Source organism: Sorex araneus, chromosome 5 (genome assembly GCF_027595985.1).
Source record: "Sorex araneus isolate mSorAra2 chromosome 5, mSorAra2.pri, whole genome shotgun sequence".
NCBI classification, from domain to species: domain Eukaryota; kingdom Metazoa; phylum Chordata; class Mammalia; order Eulipotyphla; family Soricidae; genus Sorex; species Sorex araneus.
In genome coordinates this window covers 85089185-85109053 of record NC_073306.1, presented here as the reverse complement: position 1 = coordinate 85109053, position 19869 = coordinate 85089185, and the positions used below count along the sequence as shown (strand labels likewise).

At 59.5% G+C, this 19869-nt stretch overlaps 2 protein-coding genes across 4 annotated transcripts; both read right to left on the bottom strand.

Moving 5' to 3' along the window:
* Nucleotides 1–4327: 4327 nt before the first annotated feature.
* Nucleotides 4328–19273, bottom strand: PBXIP1 (PBX homeobox interacting protein 1). 3 transcript variants are annotated; one of them, XM_055140926.1, is made up of 11 exons: nt 19224–19273; nt 12379–12469; nt 10264–10405; nt 9998–10062; nt 9725–9929; nt 8577–8810; nt 8471–8494; nt 7955–8028; nt 7748–7873; nt 5462–6639; nt 4328–5108 (listed from the first exon to the last, which is right to left on the bottom strand). In XM_055140926.1, exons 2-11 carry the CDS (start codon nt 12427–12429, stop codon nt 5027–5029), a joined length of 2181 nt encoding a protein of 726 aa, XP_054996901.1. In that variant the 5' UTR covers nt 12430–12469; nt 19224–19273; the 3' UTR covers nt 4328–5026. The 3 variants fall into 3 exon arrangements, with proteins under 3 accessions (XP_054996901.1, XP_054996900.1, XP_004619246.2); XM_055140925.1 differs by lacking the exon at nt 19224–19273 and adding an exon at nt 15160–15226; XM_004619189.2 differs by lacking the exon at nt 19224–19273 and adding an exon at nt 15160–15226 and having other exon boundaries at nt 10285–10405.
* PYGO2 (pygopus family PHD finger 2) lies at nt 16027–19832 on the bottom strand. Its single transcript, XM_055140928.1, has 3 exons — nt 19545–19832; nt 19224–19273; nt 16027–18593 (listed from the first exon to the last, which is right to left on the bottom strand). Exons 1-3 carry the CDS (start codon nt 19645–19647, stop codon nt 17526–17528), a joined length of 1221 nt encoding a protein of 406 aa, XP_054996903.1. The 5' UTR covers nt 19648–19832; the 3' UTR covers nt 16027–17525.
* Between the last annotated feature and the right edge of the window lie 37 nt (nt 19833–19869).

Here is a 19869-nt window from a genome sequence, read left to right as displayed (position 1 = left end):
CCTGCTTTGGCCCCTAAGACTGTCCTGACCTGTCCCTGAGGGAAGCTCTCTGTGGCCCTCCATCCCCCAGGATAGTCCGGTCTCCCCTTCTTCCTGGGGCTTCTCTCCCCTCCTTCCAACCCAGAATCCCTGAATAACCCACCACAAACCCGAGAGCCGGTGAGCAGGGCCATGGAGGGTCAGGTCCAGTGCTTATATGGTACAAACACTCTTCATTTCTCACTAGGGGCCCAGCCTGGGGGTGAAACATCTCTCCCGGGACTTTGCTTTTGCTTTTTGGGCCATACTCAGTAGTGCTCGGGGTCACCCCTGACTCTGCACTCAGGGATCACTTCTGGCGGTGCTGGGGATTGAACCCAGTTTGGTTGCAGGTTAGGCTAGCATCTTACCCACTGTCCTGTCGCTCCAACCCTCCTGTGATGTTGTGGGATTCTCCTCTCGTGTTTCCTAAGACTATTGATAAAATGAAAACACAAAGGGGTCTCACCACCTAGCCCTAGGAGGGACCCCTGAGGCACCTTTAAGTCCCTCGGCTCCTGGAGCCGCTCCTAGTGCTGCATCCCACTTCCCGGCCCTGCTGCTGCCCTCTGTGGCCAGGGTCAGCGCTGCAGCTCAGGAAGGTGCCGGGGACAGCCTGTCCTGCCCACCAGCTGCTGCAGACCGCCCCCACAGCCACCTTTCTCCACCAAGAGCAGCCAAGAGGCAGGCTGGCTCTCGTGAAGGATCTGATGCAGACACATGAGGGCCCACAAGGTGGCAGTGGGCGGCAGAGGAAATGCCCCACAGGAGCGGAAATAGAAGCAGAGGGAGACAGAGTGGGTGGGAGACAGAGGAGACCCTGGCCCAGGGTGCTCACAGGTTCCTCCTCTGTCCTCTTCCTCCACTGCCACTGCCTAGCAAATCACCTCCTCCCTCTCTCTGGTTCCTCACCATACCAGGGACATTTAGGGGTCTGAGAGATAGTACAACGAAGAAGGCATTTGCTTTGCATGCAGCCAACCCAGGTTCTATCCCCGGCATCCTATATTGTTCCTTGAGCGCTGCCAGGTACATTCTTGAGTGCAGAGACAGGAGTAACCCCTGAGCATCACAAGGTGTAGCAAGAAAACAGAAAGAATGAAGGAAAGAAGAAGGAAAGAAAGAAAGAAAGAAAGAAAGAAAGAAAGAAAGAAAGAAAGAAAGAAAGAAAGAAAGAAAGAAAGAAAGAAAGAAAGAGGAAGGAAAGAAAGAAAGAAAGAGAGAAAGAAGGAAGGAAAAAGGAAAGAAAGATAAAAAAGAGAAAGAAAGAAAGAAAGAAAGAAAGAAAGAAAGAAAGAAAGAAAGAAAGAGAAAGAAAGAGAAAGAAAGAAAGAGAGAGAGAAAGAAGGAAGGAAAAAGGAAAGAAAGATAAAAAAGAAAGAAAGAAAGAGAGAAAGAAAGAGAAAGAAGGAAGGAAAAAGGAAAGAAAGATAAAGAAAGAAAGAAAGAAAGAAAGAAAGAAAGAAAGAAAGAAAGAAAGAAAGAAAGAAAGAAAGAAAGAAAGAAAGAGAGAAAGAAAGAAAGAAAGAGAGAAAGAAAGAAAAAGAAGAAAGAAAGGAAGGAAGGAAGAAAGAAACAAATAAACAAACAAAGAGAGAAGAGAAGGAAGGAAGGAAGGAAGGAAGGAAGGAAGGAAGGAAGGAAGGAAGGAAGGAAGGAAGGAAGGAAGGAAGGAAGGAAGGAAGGAAGGAAGGAAGGAAGGAAGGAAGGAAGGAAGGAAGGAAGGAAGGAAGGAAGGAAGGGGACAAGGCTTCTGGGGTTTAATTCCTGACACTGAAAGGTCCCCGGGCCCGCTGGGGTGACCCCTGAGTGTAGAGCCAGAGTTGGCCCTGAGAACAGGGTCCGGGTGGATAAAGGGGTGACTGCTGTGCAGATGTGGCCCTGCGCTGGTGTCTCCCTACAGCCACCCAGTGAGTGGCCACCGGGGTATTCGAAGGGCAGCAGGACCCGATTCCACAGTGCTGACTGAGCCCTCCCTCTCGGCAGGGCAGGGGTCCCCACCCTGGGACCTCCGACTTAGACCTTCTGTGCGGTGCCTCCCCTTCCACTCAGGAACCCCAAGAGTTGAGAACTGGGGGTGGGGGGTGTTGTACCTGCCTGTGGCCATGGGAGGGGTGAAGGGGCTTCATGAGCCACAAGATGAGGGAAGGCCCCTTTCTAGGAACGGTGCTGGAACACCATGGGGGGATCCTTGGAACTGCAGGGGCAGCACACTGGGAGCCCGTCTGGCAAGGAACATTTGCCTCTGACCCTGAAGGAGCTTACAGGGGAGGCACAGGCCTGAAGGGGGCGCCCCTGCCCCCCCTCTCCAGGATGGTAGTGGGACAGGCAGGGCAGACACCAAGGAATATGGGTGAGTCTGAGCTGGAGCGGGGGGAGATTCTAGGACTGCCCTGGGCAGCCCTCCTTCTGTCACAGTCCACAGAGATACCCTCACCGGGCCCCTCCACTTGCCTTAAGCCTCCGAGCTGAGCATGTCCCCAGGGAAAGGAGCAGAAGAGCCCAGTGGTCCAAGTACTCCAGCAGGAGGGACCAGCCGTGACCTGGAGGCGCAGCGGGGCCTGGACAGTACATACTGGGGAGCCCCGGCCCTGCCCCATCCACACACTCTCCTGGGTCCCATCTCTCACCTCTCCTGGCTCCTGTGAGGAGGGACCCAGGTGTGCGCTCTGTGTGCTGCAGAGGGTAGGAGCATGTATGCAGGAGGTGCATGAGAGTGCAGTGGGTGCCATGTGTGCAGGAGGTACACGAGCGTGTGCAGGAGGAGCATGTGTGCAGGAGGTGCATGAGAGCGTGCAGGAGGTGCATGAGCGTGCAGTGGGTGCATGCATGCAGTAGGTCTGTGGGCAGGTGGTAAGTGCATGAGGAAGGTGCATGCACGAGTACCTGTTTGTTGCAGGGGGAACTAGGATCAAAACTGCCAGTGCCCCCTACCCCTGAGTTGGCCCACCCCCACAACCCCTGGGGTTCCCAGCTCTGTCTCGAGTCTGCTGCTTCAGAAACTTCCGGAATAGGTGAGACAGACTTGGGTTCAGAGGGTGCTTCCCAGCCTCCCTGAAACCGTTATGCAAATGAAGGAAGTGAGCCCCCAAAATTAAACCCTGCGGCCTACACATCCCCAGGGAGGCCAGCCTGTGTGCCCCTTCTGGCAGTCCAGCCCCCACCCCCCAGCACCCTGAGTCCTGCCTGCCCTCTAGCTTCAACCCCTGCTGGAAACCCAGTTTATCAGCCTTTGATTGACAGCACAGTGGTGCCTAGGGCTAAGCATCTTCCTCCAGGAGCCAGTGACCCACAGAAGAGGGAGGCCAACCAGCCTCCCAACCGGTCCTCTCACTGCCTAACCCTCTCCAGAAAGAAGAGGGCGAGAGCTTAGGGAGCTGGAGCATGTGCCTTGCATGTGCCAAGGCGTCAAATTCAGTCCCTGGCACTGCATGGTCCCCTGAGCACCACTGGGCGTCATCCTGATGGTCCCAGCACCACTGGACCTTGGCAGCATCACACTGCAGGAACCCTCGGGCTCTGTAGGCTGGGATTCACTGGGAAGGGAGCCCGTGACGCTCTGAGTACACACAAAAACAAACAAAAAACAGAAGTGGGGTCAGAGAGTACAGAGAGTAGGACACTTGCCTTGTACGTTGTCAACCCGGGATCGATCCCCAGCACCTCACAGGATGCCCCAAGCCCCACCAAGACTGACCCTTAGCACAGAGCCAGGAGCAATCCCTGAGCACCCCCACCAAAAAAAAAAAAAATCAATGATAGCCCCTCTTCCCCCTTGAACACCAGTGTGAGGCCCTTTGTTCTGCTGTGATCCTCCCCAAGCCACCCCACTTGCTGGGACATTTCTGGGGCAGTTAGGGAGTGTGGTCAGGAAGGACCTTTTCAGAGCAGTGCAGGGGAGCTCATATTTTCTTTTTTCGTTTGTTTTATTTTTTTGGGTCACACCCAGCAATGCTCAGGGGTTACTCCTGGCTCTGCACTCAGGAATTACCCCTGGCGGTGCTCTATGGAATGCCAGGGATCGAACCTGGGTTGGCCGCGTACATGCAAATGCCCTACCCTCTGTGCTATCGCTCCAGTCCTGGAGCTCATATTTTCTTGGGGGACCTTGACCATGGAGCAGCTGCCAGCCCACTGGGTGGTGGGAGACCTCAAGACATGAAGTAATGGGGGGAGGGGGAAGTCTTGAGCAAACCTGGAGCCAGGGCGCCACCTAGTGGCTCCTGCAGCTCCCCACTCCCAGAATCCTGGCGGGGTGGGTAGGGGGTCATGCCCTGCCACCCAGTCAGACAGTGAGACACTGGCCAGGCCAGGTTTACACGGTTTTATTTTCATTCTCTTTTCTGAAACACATAACCCCAAGGCTCCCGATTTAAGTGGCTCAGATCACTGAGCCCGAAGCTCAGACTCCAACACTCGCATTCATTTTCCTGCCTCTGCAGAGCGGGGAGGTGCAGCCCAGGTCACTGAGCACCAGTGGGGAGCACCACCCAGAGGGCGGGGGCATCCTGGGTGAGGGAAAGGAGGTGAGTGCCAGTGTCTAGAATAGTGGTGGTGTGGGGCACCATGGGCCAAGGAATCCCCCAATGCCACAGCCCAAACAGCGTTTTCCTGGGACGGGAGGCTTAGGGCACTGAGGCCATGTGAGAGCTGGGTGAGAAGGGGACTTGATCACCTAGAGACAGCCCCAGGGAAGCCTCCAGCCAGCCACGCTTGGCCAGAGTGGGGTCCCGGGGCCCCCACGGGGATACACGCGCGCGCGCATACACACAGGAGGAAAACATTTGGCTTCAGAACAGGAAGGCCACGTGGGCCACCCCTCACCCCCCTCCGCACACCCCTGCCTGGGCAGCTCTCCCCGCCACACACAGGCTCTGTATTTGCATATATTTGCAAAGTCCACCAGGTCAGTCGCCCAGGCCGGGTGCTGCTGGCTCGGGCTGTGCTCTGCTACCCACTGGCTCTGCTATCCCAGCCATCCAAAACCCGAAAGTGGCCCTTGCAGGCCTCAGCCCCTGCGGTGCTGGCTGTGCTCCTCACGCGGCCCCACCACTCGGGGGCTCCAGGAGCTCTTGTCCTTCTTCCCAGACCTGGAGGAGGGTGGGGAGAGAAACAAAACCCTGAGGAGGACCAGGGGCCCCCTGGGGAGAGGCCACCCTGTGCCTCCCACTCAGGGCTGCCCCCACCCCAACCCCATCTCAGGACCAGCCCTGATCTGCCCCTGCCCGCCAGGCTCCTGCCCTGCCCCCAGGCCCGTGCAGGCAGAGGCAGGCCCATGAGTCAGGAGGGAAAGTCCTTCAGCTCACAAGGGGATGCACAGGGACCCGGGCAGGGCGGCTCCCACCCTCTGCGGAAGATGATGGCCTCTCGAGGCTAGAGACTGACTTCCCAGCACGCCTCCTCCTCAGCCCCATGACCGCCCCCTCCCCCCACCGCTGCCCACCTCTTCTTGAGTGCTTTGTCCCCAAAGAAGTGGCCAAAGATGAAGTCCTCAAAGTCATCCACCACGTCGTCATCCCCCGTCTGTCTCATGGCCTCTTCCTCCAGGCTGTCCTCCAGGGCATCCACAAAGTCCCGGAAACGGAAGCGGTCATGGCGAAAGAAGCCATCCTCGCTGAAGTAAGCCTGGGACAGGGGAAGCTCCTGCCGCATGGGGCCGGCCCAAGGCAGCCGCGCCAGATAGGTGCTTAGCAGCGAGGCCAGCTCCTCCTGCCGCACGGGTGCCAGCTCGGTGCCAAAGAGGGCCAGGCCCTCTTGCCGGGCACAGTCGCGCAGCCCCGAGCAGCCCTGCGGGGCCCGGTACTTGCGCCTGGACAGCTCTGCCCAGAGTGGGCGGTCGTGCCGGTCTTTCGCCTCTTCCCTCCACCGAGGATGCTTCTGTCTTTCCGCAGAGGAGTGGGGGCTCCCACTTTTCTTGGGGGGCTCCTGGGGTCGCTGCCGCTGGCTCTCTCGCTTGCCGTCCTTCCAGCTCCCCTCCGGCTCCCCGGCCTGGCCCCCCCAGCCCTTCTTCCTCTCCCAGCCCGACTCCTCCTTCTGATTCTTCCAGGGCTCGGCCTGCCGGTGGCCCTGACTGTCCCGCCACTTCTCCCGGCCACTCCGCTCCTTGGCGCTCGGGGACCCGGGCTCCTGACGCCAACGCTCCGAGGCGTTCGCGGGCCCCCCGGAGTCCTGGCCCCAGTGCTGCAGGCCCTCCAGCTTCCGGGCCAGTTTGAGGCCCAGCTCTGCGAGGTCGGCCGCCGCCCAGTCGCCTCTGCTCACGTGCTTCAGGCCGCGCTCCAGGTCCTGCCGCGCGGAGCCCAGCAGCTGCCGCTGCCGCTCCAGCTCCCGCCGCAGGGCCTGGGCCTCGGCCTCCAGCCGCCCCTTCTGCTCCACGAAGCCGGGGCCTGGCTCCTGGGGGACCGGGCCACCCCGAGGCCCCGCGCCCCGGCCCAGGCACACCCCGTCCGTGCCCCGCTCACAGTTGGCCTCCAGGCCCTGCAGCCGGGCCCGCAGCTGCTGCAGTTCCGACTCCAGGGCCCGCTGGGACGCCTGGCCCTGCTGCAGGGCCCCCCGGAGCTGTGCATTCTCCTCCTCGAGCCCCCTGGGCGGATGCAGCAGGCTCTGAAGCTCTTCCTTCTGGGTCTGCAGTGGGGTCACAGGTGGGTGGGTCAGAGAGCAGGACGGGCCCGGGGCTCTCTACCCCAGTACCCTTGCACTGTCCTGGCAGGTGGCTTGCGCCCCTGTATGGTTCTGGGAGACTGAGAGGATGTGGTTCTCGAGCCAGGGACGCAGCTGGGGGTGGGGAGGTGAGAGGGGATGAGATGGTACTTGCCTTGTCTGCACAAGAGCTGCATTTGACCTGCTGCCCAAGCAGCAATGCATTACGGGGCCCTAGCACTGGCCATTCAGGCTGGCCAGCCTTACCAGGAGGGCCCCCCCAAGCACTGCTTGGAAAGCCCCCTAAACACACACATGCACAGAGTTTGGTTTTCATCTCCCTCACCGTCTGCTCTCTGCTCTGGAACCTAGAACTCCCAAATCCCATCACATGCCTCACCTTCTCTGTCCTTCTGGGGCGAGCCAGCCTGGTGCTCAGCACCCAGCTGCCCCACCCTGCCCCACCCTGTGGAGCTCCCACCCCGCCACCCCACCCTGCCCCAGCTCCTGTCATGTCATGCAGACATGACAAGTCAATCCCAGCACTTCTCTCCCACCGAGCCTCGGCCTGTCCCTCTCAGCCTTCCCACACAAGCATGTGGGACGGGTGCTAAACCCGCTTTAAAACTCATGGGGGCTGGGGCGATAGCACAGCGGGTAGGGCATTTGCCTTGCACATGGCCGACCCGGGTTTGATTCCCAACATCCCATATGGTCCCCTGAGCACCTCCAGGAGTAATTCCTGAGTGCATGAGCCAGGAGTAACCCCTGAGCATCGCCACGTGTGACCCCAAAAAGAGAAGAAAAAAACACCTCAGTATGAAGGACACAAGGAGAGAAGCCGCGGCAGTAGAGATAGTACAAAGGTGAAAGCACTTTTCACCAACAGGGTCCCCCGAGCACTGCCAGGAGTGAGCCCTGAACACAGCCGGGACAAAATGAAAAGAGAGAAGCAGTGACAGTGAGCCCTGAGGCGAGGCCTAGGAAGAGGGTCTGGATGTAGCGGCGAAGGGGAAACGTGCAGAGGGAGGACCCTTGTCTCGGGAATGTAAGGACAGACGACGCTAGGCCCAGCCCCTCGCTTTGTGCCAACCTGCAACTGTGCCTGCAGCAGCCGGATATCCTGGTTCTCCTTCGCCAGCTTGTCCAGGAGCAGGGCCATGCTCTGCAGGCTAGGGGCACCGTCGGGGGCTGCTGAGGGCTGCTGACTGGGCCCCACCTGAGGGCAGAGAACCAGTTACGCCACCTGAGCTGAGCAGCCCCGCCTCCTCGCCCTTCCCCACCAGACACCCACACCCACCTGCCCGGCCCCCCTGGCATCCGGCCCCTCAGAGTTCACAAACGCCTGTGCCTCAGCTTCCTCCGTGGTGGGCCCTGTGGGGAAAGAGAAATCCTGACATGGCCCCAGGCTGGTCCTCCCCACCCCCACCCACAGCTGCCCTCTTGGCCGGCACCCACCCTCTGATTTAAAGGGTGGGTGCCTGGCGCCGGCCACCCTTGAAGGGTCTCTTCCTTTGTTTGACTTTTTGTTTGTTTTGGTTTTGGGTCACACCCAGCGATGCTCAGGGGTTACTCCTAGCTCTGCACTGGTGATTACTCCTGATGGTGCTCCGGGGACCATATGGGACATTGGGGTTCCCTGGGTGAGCCACAGAGCAGGCATGTACCCTTCCTGCTGGATTGTCTCTCCAGCCCACGGGTCACTTGATCCGGGCCACAAACAGGCTGGGGGTGCACAGGGGGCGAGGGGGCCTCTCAGCATTGCCCTCCCTGATCCAGAGAGCCCCTGCGGTCAGCACAAGCCCGGGACACTCACCGCTCTCAGACTCCGAGAGGCCACCTGAGGATGGAGACAATGCTCCCGTGAGGCCCGGGGCCCCGGGGGCTGGGGAGGCCCGCGGGCCGGGGGAGCGGACACTCACCGGAGAAGAGGAGGATACCCAGGCCCAGCAGGACCAGGGCCCCGAGGAGGCACATGTTGAGGGAGATGCCCAGCTCCCCGCCTGCTCCTTCCTGCCCGGCCGGCTCAGCCATGCCCAGGGAGGCCACGGGCCGAGGGGGTCCTGGGTCGCGGCCCCGCCGCCTGCGCAGGCCCTCCACGTCCACATCAGTGTCATCGTCGCTGCTGGAGCGCTGGGCCCCTGTCCTGAACCACTCTGGGGGTCGGGAGTCAGTGAGGCATCACGGGCAGAGGCCCTAGCCCACCCCAGTGCAGGTGGGGCCGGGGGTACTCGGCCACATCTCCCTGGAGGCCAGAGGCGGACACCGGCCCCTTCCTCCCCAACTTCCTCGAGCAACTGCACCCGCCCCCCTCCACCCTGGGTGAGTGTCCTGCATCGCCCTCCTGGTGCCTTCCTGATTCAGGGTGCGGCTCCGTGCCCCCACCCCCACATCTCCCGGGCACCACTTCAGGCTCTGGCGCCTGTCACCACACATGCTGCCATGGCATAGGTGGCTTCTCCAGCCCCGGGCCCCAGTTGGCCAGGCCTGAGACATGGCCTCCGCCCTCCCTGCCACCCATCCCCATAGAGAAGCCACACACGGCCCTGACACCACCTTCGAAAGGGGTGGGGCCTTTGCCCACCTTGGCTGCAGCATGGCCTGGAACATTCTCTTCCTCCTGCCCGCCTGCCAGAGGCCTCCTCTGCTCATTTCCCATGCAAATGTCTCTTCCTGTGAGGCCCGCCACACACACAGTCCTGCCTCTCCTTCCCCTGTGCCCGCACCCACAGGACCACCACCCTGCACAGAAAACCCCCTAAGGCCCCTGCTTTCCTGCACGCCCATTGCTCAGGCTGGCATCTCAGCTCAGGGCTGAAGATGGCCGCAAGCCCCATCCCTGGCTTTCTCAGGCCCACACAGGGGGGACTCGGGGACCAGGGTCTGACTCTCCAAGGGGCCAAGGCCCTGGGCAGAGAGGAAGGTCCCACAGCCCGGTCCCAACCCGCAGAACCTCGAGTCCTTGGGGGCAGTATGGAGGGATCACGGAAGTCACTGAGAGGAACTGAGTGCTGAGCCTGGGGGTCGGGGCCGGAGCGCTGCCCACAGAGGCAGGAGACCAGAAGCTCACCGGCTTTGTGGAGGGGGGGCTGGCTCTGGGACACGGTGTCCCCAGATACGGGTGGCCCCTCCGGGATGGCTACATCTGAGTCTGCCTCTGCAGAGTGCTCCTCTATGGGGGGCTTCTCCGAGGGGGGCTCCTCCGAGTCTCCTGGCAGCTGCGTGTCTCCAGGGCCAGGTGGTTCCACATCAGGGTCCTTGGCCTCCAGGACGCCCTGTCCAGACATGGCCGTGAGCAGCCCCACTCCCTGGCAGCCCTCCCTGAGCCCTGGCAGCCCCTTACCTGGGCCTCGGCCTCCCCTGGTGGGACCGAGCCATCCTGGGAGCCGTAGCTCTGGGAGACGGTCACTGTGGGCGGAAGGGCCGGAACAACACCGAGATGAGCCTCCACGTGGTCCCTGAGCCGCTGCAGCCCCGGCCAGGCGGGAAGGGGCGGGGGGTGGGTGGGCAGCAGGGGGCTGGGAGCAATGGGGCAGGGGAACAGACAAAGCAGCCCCCATTTCCGAAGAAACCAGACACCCCAGAACCCAGAGGTGAGGCCCCACGCACCCCCGCCAGCAGGGATGCTACCTGGGCCGTTTGGGACCCCAGCTTCAGCAGCAGACCGTGAGGGGCTGTGAGGGGCTGGAGGAGCTCTCTCAGTTTCTAGGACCACCCTAGACTCTGGGCCCAGGGTCTCCACGGGCAGGTTCTGGGGAAGGGACACAAGCAGAGAGCACAAAATCAGGAGCATGAGTTGCTTCCGCCAACATCCCGAACTGGCTATGGGGCTCAGACCCCAGGCTGCGTCTCACAAAAAGATGGCCCGTCCCAGAACTGTCATCAAGGCCCTGTGGATAAGTCTCTGAACAGGGGCCAGAGAAACAGCACAGGAGTCACGGTGCTTCCTTAGATCCCTGGCACCCCACTTAGGGCATCCTAAGTCCCTGCAAGAGAGATCCTTGAGCACAGAGCCCTGAATGACCCTAAAGCCATAAATAAATAAATAAATAAATAAATAAATAAATAACAGGGTCTCCTCCCTCCACCAACAGCAACACTTCTCTCCCACCTTCCTGATGAAGGACCATGTCATTGATTGGGCCACGAGAAAACAGAGCAAGGCACAGTCATGCGCCCATCAACCGCCATTCACTTCAGATCTTCCCTTCACCCACCAACAATCTGTGATGCCCAGCCTCTCCTCTCTGCCTCTAAGCCCCTCCACAGGCCCATGCCACCCACACCTCTTGGTACCCCTCCAAGATTAATTGTGTGTGTGTGGGGGGGGTGGTGTCAGGGACAAAACCAAGCCATCATTCAATTTTTGTCTGTTTGGGGGCCACACCAGGAGATACTTGGGTTACTCCTGGCTCTGCACTCAGGAATTACTCCTGGCAGTGCTTGAGGGACCATATGTGATGCAGGAGATCAAACCCAGGTCAGCCACATATAAGGCAAACATCCTCCCCGCTGTACTATCCAGCCCCTCAAGTCCTCATTCTCTTTACTTTTTATTTTTAATTGAATCCAACCGTGAGATACAGTTACAAAACTTTGAGTTTGAGTTTGTCATATCAAGCCCTCATTCTTCTTTTTTTTTTTTTTTTTTTTTTTACTTTTTTGGTGGGTCTCACCCAGCAATGAACAGGGGTCACTCCTGGCTCTGCACTCAGGAACACTCAGGAATTACCCCTGGCGGTGCTCAGGGGACCCTATGGGACACTGGGAATTGAACCCGGGTTGGCCACGTACAAGGCAAACGCCCTACCTGCTGTGCTATCGGTCCAGCCCCATCAAGCCCTCATTCTTAACCTTACTATGTTTCCTTGAAATTTCCATAACTTTTTTTTCATTCACAGTATAATAATCAGCAGCCCCGCTTAACAGAGGAGCACAGAGGCAAGGAAAGCCCAACTGGAGACCAAGGATCTAAACAAAAATACTTCCGTAACTCCCTCCTCCTCTTCCTCCCCTTACCCTCGGCCCCCCACCCGCCCCTTCTCCTCCTCCTCTTGACTTGCTCCTGGTCCTCCAGAAGGAGACACTTGTGCAAATCACCTGGGGTTTGATTCCCTGACAAACCTCCTACCTACCCCACAGTGGCCAGAGCCCTATTCTGTCTACCCTCTTCTCAGTGGCTACAGAAGTCCACAGCTGCCCCCACCAATAGCTTCCTGGGTGCAGGACCTTCCAACCCCACTGTACCAGTAGCCCACAGGCTCCACTCTTCCCAGAAGCGGCTGACTCTACTACCAGCACCCACCGCCCTCAGGGATTTCTCACAGAGATGAGGCCCAAATGCAGAGCCTACCTGCATCCCGTCCCCCACAATCTCAGCCTTTGTAGGCCTCTTCCAGGGGACCCCCAAATTCTATGCCCTTACTCCAAAACCGGCTCTGAACCTCCTTTGTCTCCCCCACCCCCCACCCCCTGCCATAAAATGGCTTCCCTAGTGTGGCCTCAGGACCTTTGCTTGTGCTGGTTGTCCGACCAGAATTTCTGTCCCAACTTCTTATAACTGATGCTATTGGTTCCTTTCTCTCAAGGCCAGATCCAATCCTCAAACCCTGTTCCTTGGGGCCTGATCTCCCTGCCACTAGAGTTCGCACCCCTTTAAGTCTTCAGGATTGGACCAGGCATCCACCGGGACCTGTCCCTGGGTTTCCGAGGCTGCTCCCCTACCTCTGAGCCTGCGAGCACCCAGCTATTGTCCGCATCTGGGCAGGAGGCCATGGTTTCTGAGGTCTCCTAAGGTGGCAGCGACAGCAGTCACCTGCAGAAAAAGCTCTCATCAGACCCCAGAAGCCTCCAGGAGAGACCAGAGGCAGAGGGGAGGCTCAGCTGACACCCCCAGTTCAAAGGGAATTTAAAGGTCTCGACAGCATCCAGGTTGTAACCCTTACCCGCCAGTGCTTGGGTCCCCGACACCTCGACAACTCTGGATCACATTTGCCTGGCAAGTTACAGACTGCCAATGGGCCTTGGGAACCAGAAATGATCTTGAGAGGTCAAGGGCTGGAAAGGTTCTGGGAAAGAGCCAGCACCCTCCAATCAGAGTCAGGGAAAATAAAGCCCAGAAAGGCCGACTGGCCTGACTTGCCAAAGACTTTGCCATTGTGCTAAGAAAAGTAAGAAAAAGAAGCCTTCTCCTCACTTGCCTGTACCCCCAGGGCTGGGAAGAGAGGACCTGGCAGCATCTATGTTTGCATGACTGTATTCTTACACACATACACACACACACACACACACACACACACACGTTAGTTCAGAGGTCCCAGGGTGCTGGGTTCTCTTTTATTTGGTTTCTGGCTCACATGTGGTGGCACTCAGGGGCTACCCCCAGCTCCAGACTCAGGGACACGCATGGGTCCTAGGGAGCCATGCCATAGCGGGCTCCCACCCTGAATGCCAGGCCTGCACGCCAGCACACTGGCTGCTCACCCCAGCCCACACTTGGGGCATTTAAAAAAATCTCTCAGATGGTTCCCACGGTCAGCCAGGGTTGAGAACAACTGGCTCCACTGATGTCACTCTTCTCCCCACTGAATCAGCCTCCCCTCTGTTTGTTTTGCTTTGTTTTCTCTAGGGGACTTGAAGGTGACTGGAAAAAGGGATTTAGGACCAACCACCCTGTATAAGGCACTTTACAGTCTGCCAAATATAGGCACAAATTGGGCGGTGTCCCTGACCCTATTAATGTCCTCTGACCCGGCCAGCATCAGTGGGAAGAGTCACTCTGGAGCCCCAGCTCTGCCTGGACCAGGGAACTAGCTCAGGGGCCTGGGGTCAGAGGTCAGAGGTCAGGAATGCCTTCTTTATAAGCACTAGGCCCTGACTTCAATTGCTGGCATTGCACAGCCCCTCCCTGCATTCCCAGGGTGGCCCTGGTGGCCCCCAACATCACTGGTCCTGAGCATCGTGACATCACCAGACCCAAGACCTGAGCTGTCTGGCTTGGTTGGCCTCCTGTCCCTCCAGAGCACTGTATGGGAGTCTCCCCCCCCCACTTCAGTAAAAAAAAAATAGCCTGACACAGTGTGGGGTGAGAAGGAAGGGACCAAGGTCAAGACAAGAGCAACATCGAACAGGGCTGGGCAGAGTGGGAGCACTGAGGGGGGCCCCCAGGTGGAGTGGAAGCACTTGTTAGGAACAGGAAGGGGAGTGTGTGAACAAGGATTTCACAAGGAAACCCAGGAAAGCAAAGCACAGCAGTCCCCCAGCCCCCTCAGGAGCCCCTGCACTGCTCCCTGGTGGGTTTTGAGCCATACCAGGCAGTACTCAGGGCTTACTACTGGTTCTGTGCTCAGGGATCACTCCTGGTGGGGCTGGGGGGCCCTATGTGGTGCTGGAGATTGAACCTGGGTAGGCCACAAGGCAAGTGCCTTCCCCCTGTCCTATTTCCCTGGCCTGGGCCTGTCTCTCTGAGCAGGAACACAGCACCCTGATACCTTTCTGTAGCCTTGGTCAATCAAGAGACAGCATAAAGGAAGTGAGGCTCAGAGCTCCTCTAGGCTCCGTCCTCAAGCTCCACCAGGTGTGGATGCACAGCCTCATCCTACAGGAGAGGGGAGGCCTGGCCAGCTTCTGTTCCATGCTAAGCAGAGCCCCTCCCCCACTGTTGTCATCGTCTCCCCATCCCCAGTTCTGCATGTGACTGTTAACAGGTGGTGGCAGGAAGGAAGTGGCAGCAGCTTGAGCTGAAGTCCCTGTTTATCCCGGGCTGCGTACAGCCTGCTCAGGTCCTCTAGAATCAGGCACCATGGCAACCAGGGTGATGTCAGACTGTCTCCATGGAAACTAGCAATGGTATGTGGGTCAACAAGACAGACACTTCTGAGACCCAAAGAGGGGGTGATCTGGGATCCCTGCACTTGGGGTCCCAAGACCTGATGCCACTTGATCTCTTGACTGGGTTCACCCAGGATTCCAGGAGACCCCATTTCTTGCAAGCCAGCATCTCACGGCCTTATTAGGAAGTTCCTTCTGTGGCCCTCTTCCCCCTTCCGCGCTGATTTCAGATCTCTTTCTTCTCACCGACCTTCCGGAAGAAAACCCACCTCCACCGCCTCGCCAACACCCCCTCTCTTCCATCAGGCGGCATTCAACAAAAACATCCCTTACGGATAGGCAGAAGCCGCTGCTATTTCTCAGACACAGCTTAAGAGGGAGCTATCCCACTCCACAAGTTCCTAAGTCTGGGTTGGCTCCATTCAACCCCTTTCAATAGCTGCTCCCCCAAATCCAGGCGAAGGGCCTGGGCCCATAAGAACTGCGGAACTCAGATCAAACTCTGCTTGGGACACGCAGCCCAGGCGTTCCCCGTACCCCCGCCCCCCCTCCCCTCGCGCCCCGCAGGGACCAGCAGCTCCGCAGACGTCCCGCGAGCCTAGGCCCGGGCTCAGACTTCCTCAGCCTCGTTCTCATTCGCGCGGGGTCGGGGGCCCTCCCCGGTCAGCCCAGTACCTGACCCGGCGCTCGCCTGCAGTCTTCGGCTCAACTTGTTGCTGCCTCCCCTGGGTTCCTGCCCAAGCCAGGAGGGAGGGTCATGTGACCGAGCACTGGCCAATAGAAAGCCAGCTTCCCTGAGGGGGCGGAAACTTTGGGCCAATAAGAGCAGGGATTGAGCCCCAGGGCACCGCCGGGCCTGCGACACAGCCCCTACCCCTACCCCTACCCTCAAGCACCTTTGGGGAGAGGGTTCCTGCGGGGCAAAAAGCTGCTGGTCCTCTGCCCACTTTCCCAGTGTCGAACCGTTTCTCTAGAGAGGTCCCGAAACTGAAAGGTGACGGGAGATTCCCGGAGTCTGCAAGGCCAAGGGACCAGCTTAGCCCTAGGATGGACAGAGACAGGTGCAGCCTCGGGAGGGAGAGAAGTGGTGACGAGGGCATAGACACAGCTGTCTTGCCATTGTCCAAGCAACTCCAGGGGTTGTTGCTGCATTAAAAAAGGGGGAAAGGGGACACGGGGGAGGCTATGCAGAACCTCCGATTTCTGACTCTGAAACCTGCCAGTATCAGGGGCATCCCCTAGCCCAACCTGGGCCCAAGGGGTCGGGGAGGTGGGCCCTGAACCCAGAAGCACTAAAGGCACTTGTCCTCTGTGGCCTTGGAGCCAAAGCTGGCGCTTGGCTGCGGGCCTGGCCTAGGAATGTGCTCAGAAAAGAAACTCAGTTCCTGGGCAGGACAGCAGGCAGGGAGGGCTGCCCAGCAGCCTGGGCTCTGCTTAATCCTGCCATTCCCAATTCTGGCAGGGAGGGGAGGGCCCACGTAGCCTCACCCCCAACATGACAGCCCAGTTCAACCTTGGCCCACAATATGGCAGGGAGTCCTCTTTTAGGTTTTCAAATCATTTTATTAATCCAACCGTACAAAAGACCCCCCCACATTTCCGCCAACCCCATGTTCTTCCAAAAATTAGTGGAGTGAGCGAGAGGGACTGGGCAGACTCTCCCTCGGGAGCCATTGTACAAAACGCGGCAGTGGGGACACAACACAAAAATAGCAATGGACTGCAGAGGGGCCAAACAGCCCGAACATGACAGCCGGGCAGGGCACCACCTACACTGCCGGGCAGGGGGCACAGGGGAGAGGCCCACGGCCCTGGCTTCCTCCCTTCCTCATGGCTGCTGGCATCTGCTGGTGAGGTGGGTGAGTTCTGCACTATACCCCATCTCTCTTGCGAAGAGATGCTGAGAAGGGAGGCAGGGGACCCTGCAGGGCAGAGCGGCTCTCCCCACCCACCTGAGGGCGGTGTGTGCTAACTGGAAGCAGCAGCAGCTACGTATGTGGCAATGCTGTCTGAAACTGCAAATCAAATCAAATCCAAGCAGGGCTCTGGCAGGGAGGAGGGAAAAAGTGGTGGGGAGAGGGAAGCAAAGACCTTCCCTGTCCTCAGCTGCAAGTATGACAGTGAGGGAAGAGACCGGTGCACCCCTCCCCCCAAAGCACGGCAGGGCCTCGCGGGATCCTTTCGTCAGGAGGGAAAATGAGGTATACCAGGGCTCTGCATCTTTTCAAGCTGCTCTCAGTCAGGCCCAGGGGCAGGTGAGGACAGACATACCAACTGGAAACTAGTGCTCAAAGAAATGTGCAACAGATGGGCAAAAGGTGTGGGGGGCTGGAGGCACAGCCAGAATCCAAGCTGCCAAGCCAGTCCAAACGTCAATGATTCTGCTGTCGGACCACATATCCCAATTATTTTGGCCACCAAAAAAAAAAAAAGTGGTCCTCAGGCGCCAAGTATGAGGGGCTGAGAAAGGCCAGAAGCTTTGGTATGAGGGAGCTGTGTCCTGACAGCATCTCTTATGGCCTGATCACTGCCAGAGCTAAGATCTCTGCTTCCTCTGCTTCATCTCAGAGGCTAGGGGAAGTTAGGGAAAGGGAGGGGACGCTCCCCTTATTCCCTAAAGCTGTCACCCACAGCTCCCAAAAAGGGCTATGGTAGAGATGGGAACAGTCTCCAACAACGCTGACCACAAACATTTAACACTTGACTCCAAAGCCCAAGGCCGGTGCTATGGGTGAGACCCAAATGCTGGGCACGGGCCCGGAAGGGGCGGCCTGGACCAACAGATTCTCTTCTTGCCACTTTCCTCTTCCAAGTCGCTGGCCCAGGCCTCCAGACACAACCACAGGGTTTTGGTTTCTTGGATCCCTGTAGATCTCAAAGCGTTAGTTTCCAGAAAAGTGAGTGCTCTGGCTCTTCGGCCTGCCCCGCAGAGTCCCTCTTCCGGCCCCCACTGGCGCTGGGAAGCCACTGGAAACAGAGATGCCCGATCATTCTAGAGGCATGCCGAGGGATGTGCGTGCTGCCTTGCCACCTCGCCCTGATCAGCCGTCATTGGCAGCCACCAGCTGCCCCATGCCCTCGCGGATGTAGACGGACTGGATCTCCTTGGTCTTGAGGCAGAGGTCGCAGGCCCAGACAGCTGAGGCCTCCGTGGTGAGCAGCCCATAGGCACTCTCAGTCATGCCCGTGCACTCGCGGTGGAACCATTTTTGGCACGAGGCCTCGCACAGAATGGCATCCTGGTCATCATTCACTTCACTCCGACAGGCTCCGCAGGGGTATACCAGGCCTGGGGGTGGCTGGGGCCCAGAGCCCCCGCCGGCCTTGGTGGAGGGTACCAGGCTGTTGGCCTCTGGGGTGCCTCCACCACGCCCAGTGCTGTTTGGAGGGAAACTGGGCTGATTCCCATTAACTGCGGCGGCCGGGGAGCCCGAGTGAGGCTCCTGGGGAAAAGCTGTAGGAGCAGGTGGGTTCAAGGGCTTCCCCCCATCCTCACCCCCAGGGCCAGGAAAGCCTGGATCTGGGCCAGGGAAGGGACTTGTGTTGGGGGGCAGACTGGGGAGTCCCTGTCCGGGTCTCTGGAGAGGAGTAGGGCCGAAAGGAGCCCCGGGCTGGGCAAAGCGCTGAGGGATGGAAGGGGGGCCCAGCTCCCCTCTGGGAGGTTGGCCCATGGTGGGTGAGATCATAGGGCCAAAGCCCCCGACTGGGCCTGGCATCATCTGCCCACCAGGAGGACTAAAGTTCTGGCCCAGAGGTTGGTTGAAGGGCTGGCTGGGAAAGTTCATGTTGCTTGGGGGAGCGTAGCCAGGGCCCTGGGGGGGCATGTTGAAAGTTGGGCCCATAGGATTGGGAGGAAACGGAGGGGGCTGTCGACGAAGAGGCTGGGGGCCCCCTCCTCCCCCTGTGCCGTAGCCTGGGGGCACCTGGCCTGCCATGCCCCCCTGCACACGGAAACCTCCAAAGGGCACAGGACTGCCGAGGAACGGAGGGGCCGCACCCCCCACCTTAGGGGCACCAAAGTCATCTTCAAAAGGGTTGGATGCGACCAGATGATCCACCATGGGCGTGGGGGGTGGTGCAAACTCCGTCAGGTGTGAGTAGGCAGGGCCCTGGTGGGGAGCAGAGAAGGGGTCGGGGGTAGGCATCATCAAACAGGAGGAACTAGAACAGATTTAGGAGACATACATCTGGAGCCCAGCACTAGCCAGCTCTGATCTGCGACAAGAAGGCACTTGGAAGGAACATGAGGTTCCATGAGCCGGGCAGAACTAGGTTGGAATCCCAGCTCTGACCCTGGGTATGCAGGCCCAGGGCTCAGCTTTCTCATCTGCGAAAGGCAAAGGGCACCACGTCTGCCCCATGCAAGCTAGCAAGCACAGCCCCAGTCCTTTGAGAAGATGCTGAGGGCTGGAGAGACAGGACAGGGGTTAAGGCACTAGCTATGCACACAGCAGGCCCAAGTTTCATCCCCAGCTCCACAGCAGTGATCCCTGAAGTACAGAGCCAGGAGTGTGGTCCAAACTTCCCTTTCCCCACCTCAAAGGAAAGAAATAAATGGGTGCTCGTGAAGAGGCCAGGCCAGGAAAAATGGGGGCAGAGCATAGAAACAGCCCTAAGGTCTCTGGCTAAACCATCTCCCCACACCCCACTGGGAGGTGGAGGACCAGAAATATGGACGGGCTGTCTCTGCTCCTGCGCCTGGGGCTGGTCCATCACCCCAGTCACCCACCACCTCTCACCTGCGTATTGGACTTGCGCCGCTTCTTTTCCGGGCTCTTCATTTGCAAACCTGAAAAAGCAACAACAGGCGACCCACATTTGCCTGCGATTCTCCCGCGCTCTCAGGCATTTCCCCCCGACACACGGCGCGCCCAGGCCCCTGCCAGGACCCCCTACCCCGGGTGCCTCCAAACACTGAGATGCTCTATCCGAAACCTACCCCCGACTCCAGAAGGGCTGCCCCCCGCCATCCTCCAGCCCGGGGCCTCCTCCCCCACCCCCAGCTGAGGACCCCCGAGCCGGCGCCTCCGCCGACCCCCCCCCCCCCCGCGCGCTCTCACCGGCCTTGCCCTGCTTCCTCCCGGTGCTGGGCGGCGCGGGGGGCGGTGCGGGGCCGCCACCTCCCTCCAGCTTGTCCGGTGGGGGCGGCGCCGAGGCGGCCATGGAGTGTGGGTCCCGGTCAGTGGCGGCGGGGGACGGGCGCGCCCTCGGCTGGCACCATCGCCTGGCGGGGTGGGGGGCGCGGCGCGAGCCCCCGCGCGGTGGCGGCGGCGGCCCGGGGTGCGGCGAGGCGGAGGCGCCGAGCCCAGCGGCCGCAGCGCGCTCGCCGCAGCCCCAGCGCCCGCCCGCGGCGGCAGCAGCCACCGGAAGCGGAAGCCGGCACGA

Coding starts and splice junctions, on each gene's coding strand:
- PYGO2 (XM_055140928.1), bottom strand. CDS start 19,647: ATGGCCGCCTCGGCGCCGCCCCCACCGGACAAGCTGGAGGGAGGTGGC. Junction 19,274..19,544: donor GAGGAAGCAGGGCAAGGCCG/GTGAGAGCGCGC, acceptor TTGCTTTTTCAG/GTTTGCAAATGAAGAGCCCG. Junction 18,594..19,223: donor GGCGCAAGTCCAATACGCAG/GTGAGAGGTGGT, acceptor GCTCCCCACCAG/GGCCCTGCCTACTCACACCT.
- PBXIP1 (XM_055140926.1), bottom strand. CDS start 12,429: ATGGCCTCCTGCCCAGATGCGGACAATAGCTGGGTGCTCGCAGGCTCA. Junction 7,874..7,954: donor ATGCCAGGGGGGCCGGGCAG/GTGGGTGTGGGT, acceptor CTCTGCCCTCAG/GTGGGGCCCAGTCAGCAGCC. Junction 6,640..7,747: donor TGCTGCAGGCACAGTTGCAG/GTTGGCACAAAG, acceptor ACCCCACTGCAG/ACCCAGAAGGAAGAGCTTCA.